Here is a 14,538-nt window from a genome sequence, read left to right on the forward strand (position 1 = left end):
AAATAAAAAAATTAATCAATATTTATTAATTATATTAATAAATATTAAATAAAAAAATTCTGATTATTTTGATTAATTTTTTATATTATCAACTATTTCTGAAATTTGAAATACTACCCTAGATCCTAATCTCACCTCTTAAATTTGGCCTTACTTATGTCTGCCAATGACTTTAACTCGAGTTACGGCGGTATAATAAATTGTTTCAAATTTATTATGCTTTTTTTTTAATTTCTGGGACCATTTGCTTCAATTATTAACCTACCATATCTTATTACTCATTCTGCATTTCTACTTAATAACTATTAAAAATGAAAATCCTGTAATTACATCTTTTAATAATAATAATAATAATAATAATAATAATAATAATAATAATAATAATAATAATAATAATAATATGGTGAATTCTACCATAATAATAATCATCACAATTGAACAGTCAATTAGATTAAATTAATTAACATTTAATGGTAAATTATATTGCTATTATATTATAGGGTTCACCGTTCATGTGATGTTAATTGTATGCGGCATTATTGTCGACCTGAATTATTGAATGTGGTTAGGGTTAAGTTAAGTGAGTTAAAAGTACATTTTGAAAAATATATTATTAAAACAAAAATTTAATTACTTTGTCAGTCTTTATATTTTATTAAATTTAAATTTAGTCTTATAATTTAAAAATTTATTATTAGATTTTTAATTAATTAAATTTTTACTAATATTTATCTTTTAGATAAAAATACAATAATATTATAATAATATTTATTTTTTGAATATTATATAATTTATCTTACATCAAATATAAAAAAGAATATTCTAAGAATAATTTAGTTTTTTAAAAAATTAATAATTATTTAACTACAAAATTTGATCTAATACACGAGTTTAATTATAAAGGAAACAAAATAATTAGGCGTAAAATAAAATATGTCATTCTTATTATATTATATATATATATATATATAGTAATGAGTGACTAATAATTCAAGGATTTTTCTGATTTGGTATCATCTTTTTAATTTGTGTGTCCACAGTCGATAGTACTTGAGACTCAGAAAAACAGGTCTGAGGTTGTTTCCCTAGGTAGCTATAGCTAGCTGCTCGTCATTTTATTATATATTTATTGCAGCAATTATTAAATATTAATCACGTATATATATGTACATATAGCCGCACATTTTCTGCACCTTCAGTTTCTGCCTCGAATTAATTAAGCCATCATTAGCACATAATCCAAATGCAATGAATGGAAACTATAAACATTCAACTTGTTAAACACCTTTAGTTATCATATGCGTTATGTTTAACTAATTTGACTTAAATTATTGCTTAGAGATTGTTGTATATATCACCCTCTTTAACTTCTTTCCTCAATGAAATTTCACAAATTAAAGGAATGTCATCATACAAAACTAAGAAAAATAATAATAAAAAATTGAAATGAGAGATGGTGACATGGTGTAAGGTCAATGAAATATACCATATTGAGGTAAAAGTTTAAAGGATCCAAACATTAAGCTTTTGGTGAAACTTTTATTCATTTTTGTGAATGATGCTGCTCCACTGTACTGCATGAGACAGATGCTGCTGCTATATATGCATGACACGTGTCTCATTTCACCAATTAACATGTTCAAATAATTTCGCGTAAAAACGCAATCATTTCTAAATGTAAAGGGTTAGATTAAGGGAAGATGCTTAAATGATAACAAGGGATGAAATATTGATGATGATAAAATAGGAATAAGATAGTAACATAATAATGTGTGATATATTGTAATATTATATGATATGATATAAATGCAAGACAAGGACGGGTCATCTTCAACGATTAAAAACTGTGTCGGGCGTTGGCTTCAATTCGGTCCCCACTCTATGGGCCTATATGGGGCTTTCGCCAACTCACATTCTATGCTATTCATTTTTTTCATTAACCATCCTATTTTTCGGTTTTTTTTATTTAAATGAAATTAATTAATTAATTATTTAAATAAATTGAAATATATAATTTTACTGTTTTAAATATTTAGTTACATTTTCACCGGTTGAAAAAGTAAAACCAGTAAATAAAGGTTTTATAGTAAAAATAGGGCAGAAATGATTTTTGTTATGGAAAAGAAGTTGATGTTTTGGAAGAATATTGAAGGATGGGGGAATTTATCCGGCGGTGAAGCTACCGGTGAACACGCAGGGGCGTGGTGACCCTGCTACGGTGTAACGTGTCCGCACCACGCAGGGGCGAGGTGACGCGGCCAGCATGCAGGTTCTGGCACCACGCAGGGACATGGTGGACCTGGCGTCGCGGAGTCCCGATGCACTACGGGCGTGCTGGAGCTGCTGGCATGCAGGGGACAAGTCTCACCCCGATAAACAGCAAGCATGGTGCGTTTTTGCTCTATATAAACAACAAGCCTTCAACTACAATGAGAAAGAAAGTGTTAGTGAGAGGCAGGGGAAAGGGGTTTGCTCCTCGGAAGGCTTGCTGCTGCTTCACCGTGAAGGAGAGAAATGGTGAAAAATAGGAAGGAAAAAAAATATTATTTTGTGTTTATTTTAAAGAATGGTTCGTAATTATAAAGCTCCGGAGAAACATATTATAAATTATTTGGATCATCCAATCTATATAAGTTGCTAAATTATATTTTTATTGTGTATTTTAATTTCTGATATTTTTTGTTATTTAATATGTTTAAATATAATTTTTTGTTAATTTTAAATTAATTTTCTGTTATAAAAGTATTAAAATAAAATATATATTATACTATACTATTCTATACTAAAAATTAAAAAAAATATATATTTCTCTACGATAAAAATATAAAAATAATACTATAGTAAAATAAGTAATATACATTCTGTAAATAAATATGTATGTTGATCATATTCAAAAGTTTAATACGTAATTGTTAAAGTAATAAATAAATAATTATTAATATATATATATATTGTTATTAATAATATTAGAGAAATATATGTTGATGCACGAAAAAAAATTATTTTAACTATGGTAATGCACTTTTAACAAATAAAATATTGAAATAAGTAAATATCTAAATAATATTATTAATTGGATCACATACATTTTATAAATTCATTTATTAATAAATAAATATTTATAAGTAATATAACAAATATAATTTTGTTGATGAAGTCCAACAGAAATTTGTTGGTGCGTAAACTGGATCCGCCACAGAGTTGGAATCCGAGGGTCGAAAACTACTTACGTGCCACCGGATTCTACCACATATCTAGGATTGGGATGATAAGAGGATCTCACCCGTTGTTAGCTGCTCTGGTTGAAAGGTGGAGGCCGGAGACTCACACTTTTGTGTTGTCGGTGGGTGAGGTTATAGTGACATTGGAAGATGTCGCACAAATATTTGGCTTACCAATTGATGGAGAGCCTGTGAGTGGATGGACTGACAGTAGTAGTGATTTCGTTCAGAGTCAGAGAATGACAATATTCGGACGTGAACCGGTGCTCAATCGTAATTCAAAATCCTATATAAAGCTTGGTTGGGTTCGATGTATTAGAGATGAGGAGCCGTTGGACACTGAAGAGACCATAAGGAGATACGTGAGATGTCAGATTTTCTGTTTGTTAGGGTCGACTCTATTCACAGATAAGTCGACCGCCTACGCCCATGCGAAGTATCTACCATTGCTTCGCAATTTCGAACGGATTCATACTTATAGTTGGGGTTCAGCATGTCTCGCGCATCTTTACAGAGCATTATGCCGTGCATCACAATATGATACGAAGGAGATGGATAGCCCTCTTAATCTGTTGTTTGTTTGGGCATGGGAGCGAATGCCGTGTCTTTCGCCCATACCGAGACATATCCTTCCACCTGCTGAGATACCAGTTGCCATGAGGTAAATATTTATGGTTCTTGTCGGAGATTATATTCATTATGCATGTTTCAGTTATGGTTACTTACGTAAATTTTTTCACTGTATCATGTTTCAGGTGGAGTAATTCGAAACGGAGCACAGCGTGGTTAGAGAAGACCGTTGTGACATTTAGGCATGATATAGACTACATGCAAGAGCTAGATATTTATGGTTCTAATGAATCCTAGATCCAGACATTAATGTTAGGGTTATGACTTTCGAATTATCCGTGGCAGTTTGAATGGCGGCCGTACGAAAGAATGATCATACCCAGCGAGTTACATGGACATCTTGATGTGTGTGATATCGTACAGCCCCCTGCGCAAATACCAAGAGACATTTCACTGGACCAGCATTGCATGGCTCTTCGCGGAGTGCAGCTTTATGACTGGACAGTTATGCAAGGGGAGTGGATAGTGAAGTGGGACAACAGGTGAAACACTCGACTGCGGGATCTGCACCCCCTTCCAACCTGGGACTTCATACCGACCCCGGAGTATCGGGATTGGTACGTGCGCTCATTCGGACATATGCTAAAATTGTCGGCGTATGTTCCTCAGCCACGTGCACCTCAGCAACCTCAGCATGCAATGTTTGAGCCGGTTTCGTATTATGTACCACAGCCACCACAGCCACAGGACCAGAGTGCATCTAGCCACCACTCTCATCACTCTCAGCACAGCCATCATTCTCAGCACTCTCATGCACATACACCTGCCAATCGATTCGCTGGTTAGCACAGCAAGAAATAACATGGTGACATGGTATTCGTTCCACCTGAAAGTGCCCACAGTCACACGTACGTCGTGCAAGATCAACAACTAACACCTTTCCACTAGTCATTTTGCGCACCTCAAATATTTCATTCCATCTGTCAAAGCGGTGCACAACTATATTCCCAACCTGTTGCATACTTGCCTTTATCCGCTGTTGTGCGAATACGGAATAAGTATATCCAGCACGTTTGCGTTCGTGAGACTCAGCACTCTTCCACGTAAAAAGTTTATTTAACCGATAATATGTTGCTCGAACTAGTGCCAACACAGGTAGATTACGGACACCCTTCAACACTGAGTTGATGAACTCGATAAGGTTCATCGTCATATGGCCACATCGATGTCCCTCGTCGAATGCCAATACCAATGTCTAAGTCCAATGGCATCGCACCACCTAGCATATGCCTCGCCTGGCTCTCCCAACCTCTTATAGTTGATGTTATACTCCTCCACCGTTCTTGAATACCCACTATTGACCACAAGCTTTTGCAAGTGAGGGACTTTGAATGCTCGTAGGAAGTTACTGCCGATGTGCCTTATACAAAACATCCACCATGCTCTTGGAGGTTGCCAGTCACCTCCGGAATGATTTACTGCTGCCCGAATTGACTCATGCCGGTCTGAGATCATATCCACACCATCTTTTCTGACAACATGCATTTGCATATTCCTTAGAAAGAAGTGCCATGCATCAGCTGTCTCCCCTTCCACCAAGGCAAAAGCGATAGGCACAATGTTCTGGTTCCTATCCTGTGCAACAGCGACCAGAAGTGTACATTTGTACCTTCCATATAGGTGTGTTCCGTCAACCTGAACTAGGGGCTTGCAATGCCTGAAAGCCCTAACGCATGGATTGAAACTCCAAAATATGCGATGAAATATTTTTACCCCTTGCGCCTCTTCATTATTCCCATTGTAGAGTGGGCATGTTTCTATCTGGACAACTGACCTAGGCATTTTTTGAACCATAACCGAGAGCCACCACGGCAAGGCTTGGTAACTCTCCTCCCAATCATCGAAAACTTTCGCTATGGACTTCTGCTTTGCCAACCAAGCCTTTCGGTAATTGATGGTATAGTTGAACTTTGACTGGACTTTGGCTATTATAGTTTTCACCTTTATGGACGGGTCAGTCTCGACTAATGGCCTTATAGCCTCAGCAACTGTGTCCGAATCCAACTTGGAATGATCCTGTGAAATCACTCTCGTTGTACATGTGTGCCTACCGTTGTATCTGCGTATCTCCCAACAAATTTTTTTCCGTATCGAGCCGACTCGGATAAGCCAGTCGCACCAACGTCCATACATCTTGCATTTTGCATAGAACGTTTGTGGCTCAGACTCATACACGTCGTAATCAACTCCTCTAGCGATATTGTAACTTCTAATTGCTGCCACGACCGACTTTCTAGAATTGTATTCCATTCTAATCCAGAACTCTCCGTCATCGGGATCAGCAACGCCTACAGAAAGTGCCCATCATCGTTTATTAATCAATCCAAAGTATATATTAAAGATAGCATATTATTCGGTCATCACGTACCTATGTTTGAATATTCCAGAAACTCCAGTGCATGCATGGCGTCGAGATCTAACTCACGCATAAAAGGTGGCACGTTCATCGGTTGAATGATCGAGGGATGAACCACTACATTATCAGCTGCTGTCTCAGCTCCAACATCACCATCCTCGTCTTCGTCGCCGGCTTTATAAGTGGCTTCGAAGTCATCTTCGCTATCACTATTCATTCCCTCGTACACTGCAGCTCTATCATCCTCCACCTCTAAGTCATTTTGAATCCCTTCCACCTCTACGGTTTCAAACTCAACATACAGCTCAATCTGTGGCTGTCACATATGAGTTTTTTGGTGAATTTAAAACATATTATGCATAGTCACTTCGTCAGTGATTGGCATGGTATCAAACTATATTAGACCACCAAAAACTACAACCGGATTCCAGTACAGAATTTTGCTCACTCTCATTAACGTACCGTTCTCCATGCTTTGACAGAGACCATTCTGAAGTTCCATAAACGTCAAGGTGCATGGAACCACAAACCAAAACGGATTCTGGCACACAAATCTCACTCCCTCTTGAGTATTACGTATTATCTCACCGTCGCGATACACTACCAAGTTTGCGGTACCCTCCATTACACTAGAAACACACTCAAAGAACACTCACGCACTTCCTCAGAATGAAAATGAACCCGAGCACTGCCTTATATAGAGAGTAGCATTCACCACGCCCCCACGTTTTGATTGCCTCAGGCGAATCACGTCCAGCCACGTGTTAGGACGCCCCCATGTGCCATGTCATCACGCCCCCACGTGATGCCCAGGTGTACCAATCAAGCTCCGCCACATCATCATCACGCCTCCACGTGCTACATCAGCACGCCCCCACGTGTTGCTTGCATGGCCCATTCATCTTCCTCCACGTCATCATCACGCCCCCACGTGATGCCTAAATGACAAATTCTTGCTTCGTCACGTCATCATGACGCCCCCACGTGCTAGGTTAGCACGCCCCCGCGTGATGCCACCGTGTCACATTCAACCTATGCCACATCATCTCACCTGACACTCGTCGCAGTCAACACGCCCCTGCGTGTTGAACATGGATCCACCATTGGGTAAAACACAATATTCCCCATTTCTAGCCAAAATACCACTTTACTTCCCATATTAATATTCTTGAGCCAAAATAGGGCAGAATAATCTTTTTTATTTTTGCTTTCTGACAATGAAAATTAAAAAAAAATAATTTGTTTTGTTATTGAATTGCCAGCGAAAATCAAGTAGAGAAATTTCATTGTTTGCGTTTTTTGTCAGCAAAAATCGAGGAATTGCGCCTATACATAACACATTTTTTGCCGGTGTTTTCCAGATAATTTCATTTGTGAAATTTTGAGTGTTCAGTGTGGGACATTGGAAAAGAGAAGAGAAGAGAAGTGGAAGAAAATACTACACAATACAAATATTAATAGACTGGATAAAGATGGTTAGAAATAAGAGATTAAACTAAAGAAAATGTTTTTGTGTATTTTTTAGTCTTCATCAAAGTACTATGTATAATGTGTATATATAGCTGTTAGAGGAATCAAAGTAATAAAAGCATATAATCCTATAATTAATATACAGATACATTATAAAAATACAAATGATACTAATTGATCTAATTTGATTCTAATTATGCTCTTAACATCTCCTCTCAAACTCAAGTGGGAGTTAAGGATACTATCTTGAGTTTGGATAACAAAGTCCGTAAACGAGTCGGACGATGAGCTTTCGTGAAGATATCAGCAGTCTGATCCAGTGTGCCAACAATAATGAGACGAACAACATCAATAAGGATAAGTTGCCGAACAAAGTAGCAACCAATCTCAATGTGTTTGGTGCGTTCATGAAACACATCATTATGAGCAATCTGAATTGCACTGCGGTTGTCACAAAAAACATCAGTTGGGGATGGTTGAGGAGCACCCAAGTCTTCAAGAAGCCAACGAATCGAGATAATTTCAGCAGTGGTATCAGCAAGAGCACGGTATTCAACTTCTGTGCTTGATTGAGCAGTGAAAGTTTGCTTCTTAGCTCGCCAAGAAATGAGAGAGTCGCCAAGAAACAAATAATAACCAGTGGTAGAATGTCGATCAGTAGGATCACCAGCCCAATTAGAATCTGAGTACGCCTAAGGGGATAAGGAGGAATGAGCAGAAAAATAAAGGCCTTGGAATAGGGTGCCTTTGATGTAGCGAAGAATGCGAAGAATTGCTGCATAGTGAGTAGTAGGAGGAGCTGACAAGAACTGGCTAAGAACACGAATCGGATAGGCGATGTCTGATTGGGTGATAGTTAAGTAGACGAGTCCTGCAACTAATTGTCAATAAAGAGTAGGATTATCCAAAACAGTGTCATCCATAGGAGTAAAACGAACATTCGGCTCAAGAGAAGTAGACTCAGTGCGACTATCTGTAAGTCCGGCTCGAGCAAGAAGATCTGAAGCATATTTAGCTTGAGAGAGATAGATGCCATCATCGGTGGATACGACTTCTAGACCAAGAAAATAGCTGAGAGAACCAAGATCCTTCATCTCAAAGTACGGTGAAGGGATGCCTTGAAATCAGAGATACCATCAACATCGTCTCCAGTAATGATCATGTCATAAACATACAGAAGTAGAATAACAACTCCACGTGCACTTTTACGAATGAAGAGAGCATTCTCATGAGGGTTGCAAGTGAAACCAAGATTTTATATGGTAGTGCTAAACTTGTCAAACCATTCACGAGGAGCTTGCTTAAGTCCATAAAGTGTCTTGCGAAGGAGACAGACTTTACTAGAAGGGCAAGGATATCCCGAAGGTGGTTTCATATAGACTTTCTTTTTTAAATCCCCATTAAAAAATGCATTCTTCACATCCATCTGATTGAGAGACCATTTTCTAACCGCAGCAATGGCAAGGAGAGCTCGAACAGACGTAAGACGAGTGACAAGAATATAAGTCTCTTCATAATCAATACCATACTCCTGTGTACAACCTTTAGCAACCAATCGTGCCTTATAACGATCAATAGAACCATCAGAACGAGTCTTGATCTTATATACCCATCTACTACCCACAATGTCCTGATCAGAAAGAGGATCAACCAAATCCCAAGTCTGTGATTTTTCAAGTGCCTGAATTTTTTCCTGCATTGCTTCCTGTCGATTTGGATTGGTAGAGGCTTCTCAGAATGACTGAGGTTCATGATGATGAAGAATAGCAGAAAAGCAGTGATAATCAAGAAGATGAGGAGGTGGATTTCTAACCCGAGAAGAACGAGTGGAGGAAGGAGGAATGAAAGCAGGAGCAAGAGCAGGAGCATCGTCCGGTCTGGAATCATCGAAAGATGGAGAAGACGGGAGAGGAGGGGCCTCGAGGGATGGACCCTGGGTAGATCCTATAGTATCATCACTAAGAAAGAGATCAACATCGGGGTTAGTAAAAAACGGTGACGGAGTAGAAGGAATATACTCAAAAAAGGAAAAACTAGAGAATATGTGATGCTCCCAGAAGACAACATGACAAGATATACGAATGCGTCGAGAGATAGGATCCCAACAACGATAACCGTTATGTTCAGAGCCATAACCAAGAAAACAACACATGTGAGCCTGAGGTTCAAGCTTATTGTGAGGTTGAAGAAGGACAAAACAGATACAACCAAAAACATGGAGAGAACTGTAATCGGGAGACGTATGATAAAGACGCTCAAAGGGAGTAGTGTTACCAAGAATAGAAGAGGGGAGTCTGTTGATAACATGAACAGCAGTGAGAACAGCTTCACCCCAAGCACGCTCAGGACAAGAAGAGAAAATAAGCATTGCACGAACTGAGTCAAGAATATGACGGTGTTTACGCTCAGCTCTGCCATTTTGTTAAGAGGTACCAAGACAAAAAAACTCAGATAAAATGCCCTATTCAGCGAGAAAATTTAAAAGTTTGGAGTCACGATATTCCATAGCATTATCTCGTCTAAAGATTTTAATGACCTTTGAAAACTGAGTTCGAATCATAGTGACAAAGTTAATATAAATATGAGGCAGCTCATGACAATTAGTCATCAAATAAACCCAAGTAAAACGTGATTAATTATCAATAAAGACTACAAAATATCGAGCTCCTCCCATAGAAGCGGTGGGAGCAGGGCCCTAAACATCAGAATGAATAAGATCAAAAGGAGAGCAAGCAATAGAGGAATTATTATAAAAGGATAAGGCAGGTTGTTTTGCAATTTGACAAGAAATACAATCAAAAGACTCATATTGAACTTGACCTAAAACACCTGTAGACATAAGAGGACGCAATTTTTCTAAGGAGCTGTGGGCAAGACGACGATGCCACAAATGAAGAGTAGATGGAGAGGAAATAGCACAAAGATTTGACGTAGAGGGAACATGAAGGTTCTCGAGCTCAAACAAACGGCTGACCTTACAACCAGTCCCGATGATCTTTCCCATCCGACGATCCTGCACACGACAACCAGAAATAGAGAAAGTGACATCAAAATCGAGGTCAACGAGTTGACCGATAGAGATAAGATTAAAATTCAATTTTGGAATAAAGTAAGTATCAGGAAGATGAATATTGGACTGTGAAATAAACCCTTGATGTGTTGCATGCAGGAGGGAACTATTAGCAGTGTTGACAGAAGGTGCTTTTGTAGTGGTAGACAATGATGAGAAAAGATGACGCAAAGGAGACATGTGATTAAAACAGCCAGAATCAAAATACCATTTAGAATTACCTGGAGGGGTGGAAAGAGCAGCAGTGGTATTACCAGAAAAGAAAAGAAGTTGCTTAAGAAGAGATTCAATATCTGATGGAGAGACAGAAGGTGTATTGAGAGAGGTAGATGGGGTGGAGTCAGTAGCAGCAACAGCAATAGAAGCAGGCACATGCGAAGAGTGGTTGGGACGAGGTTGATACTTGTTCTGATCTAAATGTGGTGGTCTAGTAGGACAGGTGGTAATTAAGTGACCCGTAAGCTTACAATAATGGCAAAATAGTTTCGGGCACTTGGACCCAATGTGACCTTTTTTGTTTGCACTTACGACATTCAATAGAGGGACAGTCAGAGAATGGGTGCCCAGGACGGTTACAGTTTCGACAGATTTTGCCCTTTCTATCGGTAGTAGCAAAGATAGTTTCACTCTTAGAACGAGTCAATCCCAAGCGTGTTTCTTCAAATTTAAGACGAGGAAGAGCATCTTCAAGGCTAGGCAAGGGATTCTGATGAAGCAGAGAAGCCCTGACCAGCTCATAGTCATCAATAAGTGCCATCAGAAATTGAATGAGACGTGTCCGGTTCCGATAATCCTCATATGCCTTAGCATCAGTGGGATTTTAAGAACTGGCTCATAAGAGGTCAATTGATCCCAAATAATTTTCATCTGAGTAAGAAAATCAAAAACTGCATGGCCACGTTCTTGCTTAAGACTATGAAGCTCTTTTAGCAGTTGATATTGATGAGAGAGATCAGAAATAGGGTAACGTTTTGCCAAATGATCCCATACTTCTTTAGCAGTTTCAAAATGCCCAAATTGTAAATGAATGCCAGGAGTAGAAGTGTTGCGGAACCAAGTGATAATCTGGTGATTTTTATTATCCCAATCTTCCAATTTCTCTACAAAGTCCTTCTCAGCATCCTCCTTGGATTTAGAGGTCCCATCTTTGGATTTGTCAGTCACAGTTGGCTTAACAGGACAAACAATATCACCAGTCACATATCGCCATAATTTTTGCCCTTTAGGAAATTCTCGCATAGCTTCAACCCAATGAGCATAGTTGGAGCCATTAAGGATAACAGGAATAGGCTGAAAAACATATGATTTCTCCATAATAACAAAAACAAAGGGAAAAAGGAGAAGAAACTGCAAATTCGGGGCAAAAAATGAGAAAACAGATGACAAAATCGGAAAGAGCTCACCAAAAAACCTTAGGGGAGGGTCCCGCTATCCGCCACACCAGCACACAGGGACACGTGGCACTGCGGGATTGGAGACAGATGACAGGTAGGCGCTGATTGGGCGGGGTGAACACGCGGGTTGGAGTAGCGGTTCGGGTCGGGCACATGGGTCAAGTGCGGATCCGTCTAACTGCTTGGTGACACGTGGCACGTCTTGGAGTCGTTGATCTAGGCGATGATCGAACGGCTCTGGAGGCGTCTGAAGAGAGGGCTGCCAACTTCAACTGGTGCGTGGCGGCGCGTCCGGAGGCGTACGGTGGTCGAAAAGTGAGCACAAAGTACTGCCGGAGGAAACAAAATAAAAGGACTAGAAATTAATTGTTTCTGAAAAAAATAACCTAAACTCTTGATACCATGTTAGAAACAGAAGAAAGTGTTGTTGTGTATTGTTCAGTCTTTATCAAAGTACAATGTACTAGGGAGTATATATAGTTACTAGAGAAATCAAAGTAATAAAAGTATAAAATCCTACAATATACAAATACGCTATAGAAATACAAATGATACTAATTGATCTAATTTGATTCTAATTATGCTCTTAACAAAGATAAACATGTTGAAGGCCATCTAAACAAGCATGTTAGTATTGTGTATTTTTTTTTTAATTTTTAGTTATAAAAATTAAATTTTTGCTATTTTTTTAAATTAATAGAAATATAAACAGTTAATACGTATATTAGTATTATTTTTTAACTGTAGATGATAGACATTAAAATTTGAACATGAACATGAATTTCATCTATATTTACAATTTCAATGTAAAATTCGATCACTTCTTCTACAACAATTTCCATATGTACTTCGAATGTAACATGAACATGCTCGTTATTTTTAAATTAAAATACTTTATAACACAATTTTTTACTTTTATTGATAAATAGAAATCGATATTACATTGTTCTTATGTGATTTCTTCCCAATAAATTTATGTTTATTAAAATCAAACTTTTCAACTTAATCAACGGCAGTAATTATCATGTTTATATTGTAATTTGATCATTGTAATTAAAAGATGTATCATTATCTTTACGTTTAATTATTGTTCTCGAATAAACAAAAACATTAATATGTTCAATTGCCATTTTGTGATAATTTTAAGAGAGAAAGAGAAAGATAAAGATCGAGAGATAGAAATAAAAAGAATAAAAGATAAAGATATGTGATAAATTGCTATGCTACTTTGGTATTAATAGAGAAGTTTTAGAACGTTAATACTTCCATTTTCGTAAGTATCATGTCCGAAAATATATACCATTTTCATTGTTATGGACTTCGAAAATAGAAGAAATTTTTTTGCATATTTTCACTAGTTACAAAGACAAAAATTGCTTCTCATTTTCACTGCCAGGGGTTGTAAAAAAATAATCTTGTTTTCGTTGACAACAATAGCAAAATTGAGCAGATATTTTGCTATAGTTTTTACTATTAATACCTGTGTAAAAATGTAACTAAGGTTGTGTTTGGTAAGATACAAAAGATAGAGAAATAAAAATTAGTGTTCTTATATTTTATTAATGAAAGTAATATGATTAAGTGTAATTTATTTAAATGTGATTAAAAAATAATTGAATATTATGTATAGTAAAAAATTGATATTATTGAAGGATAAAATTAAAATTTATTTTTATGTATCATTTTTGTTTCCAACGTTTTTGTCTTATTTAAGTCCCTAACGTTTCAAAATCGTCTCAATTTTGTCCTCTCCCGTCAATTTTGTTAACGGATCCCTAACGGCAGGACAACATTGAGTCAGTTTTGAAACGTTAGGGACTTAAAAAGGATGATTGAAACGTTAGGGACAACTTTGGGACTTACCCCAAATGTCAGAGACAAAATCGATACTTTACTCTATTTTATTTGGTGATAAACTATAACAAATTATAAAAGTCCAGTTTATTTTCATTTAAAAAATTTGGAAAGAAAAATATAATAATAAAAAATATAATTATGAAATTTTAACAAGAACAATAAAAAAATAAAAAATAAGTTATGACAGGGTGTGGAGATTTAAATAGCCATGTTGGAAGAAAAATGACAAGGTGTGAAAATATTCATGGAAGCTGACCTTCTCATGACAAATATATGTTTTAAAAAGTGAGACAAACATCTTATAACCCATAGTTAGCAGAACTGGATCGGACCGGCTGGTTTGATCAAAAAATTGGTGAATCGGATCTAGTACCGATCCGGTTTAAATATTTGGACCGTACAAGATATAAAACCGAAACAAATCAGTCAAATTCGGTGAGAATTGGTCTGACCGAACCGTTTGAAAGGCAAAATTATCTAAAATGTATGATATGGGATTCGAAACCTTATCTTCCAGAAGATTAAATCCTTAACTTGCCA

At 37.2% G+C, this 14,538-nt stretch overlaps 1 protein-coding gene across 1 annotated transcript; it reads left to right on the forward strand.

The window, feature by feature from the left end:
* The first annotated feature begins 3,265 nt into the window (after positions 1-3,265).
* On the forward strand, positions 3,266-4,088 carry LOC107492784 (protein MAIN-LIKE 2-like). Its single transcript, XM_016113840.1, has 2 exons — positions 3,266-3,882; positions 3,977-4,088. The coding sequence occupies exons 1-2, from the start codon at positions 3,266-3,268 to the stop codon at positions 4,086-4,088; spliced, it is 729 nt and encodes a 242-aa protein (XP_015969326.1).
* The last annotated feature ends 10,450 nt before the right edge of the window (positions 4,089-14,538 follow it).

Source organism: Arachis duranensis, chromosome 6 (assembly GCF_000817695.3).
Source record: "Arachis duranensis cultivar V14167 chromosome 6, aradu.V14167.gnm2.J7QH, whole genome shotgun sequence".
NCBI lineage: Eukaryota > Viridiplantae > Streptophyta > Magnoliopsida > Fabales > Fabaceae > Arachis > Arachis duranensis.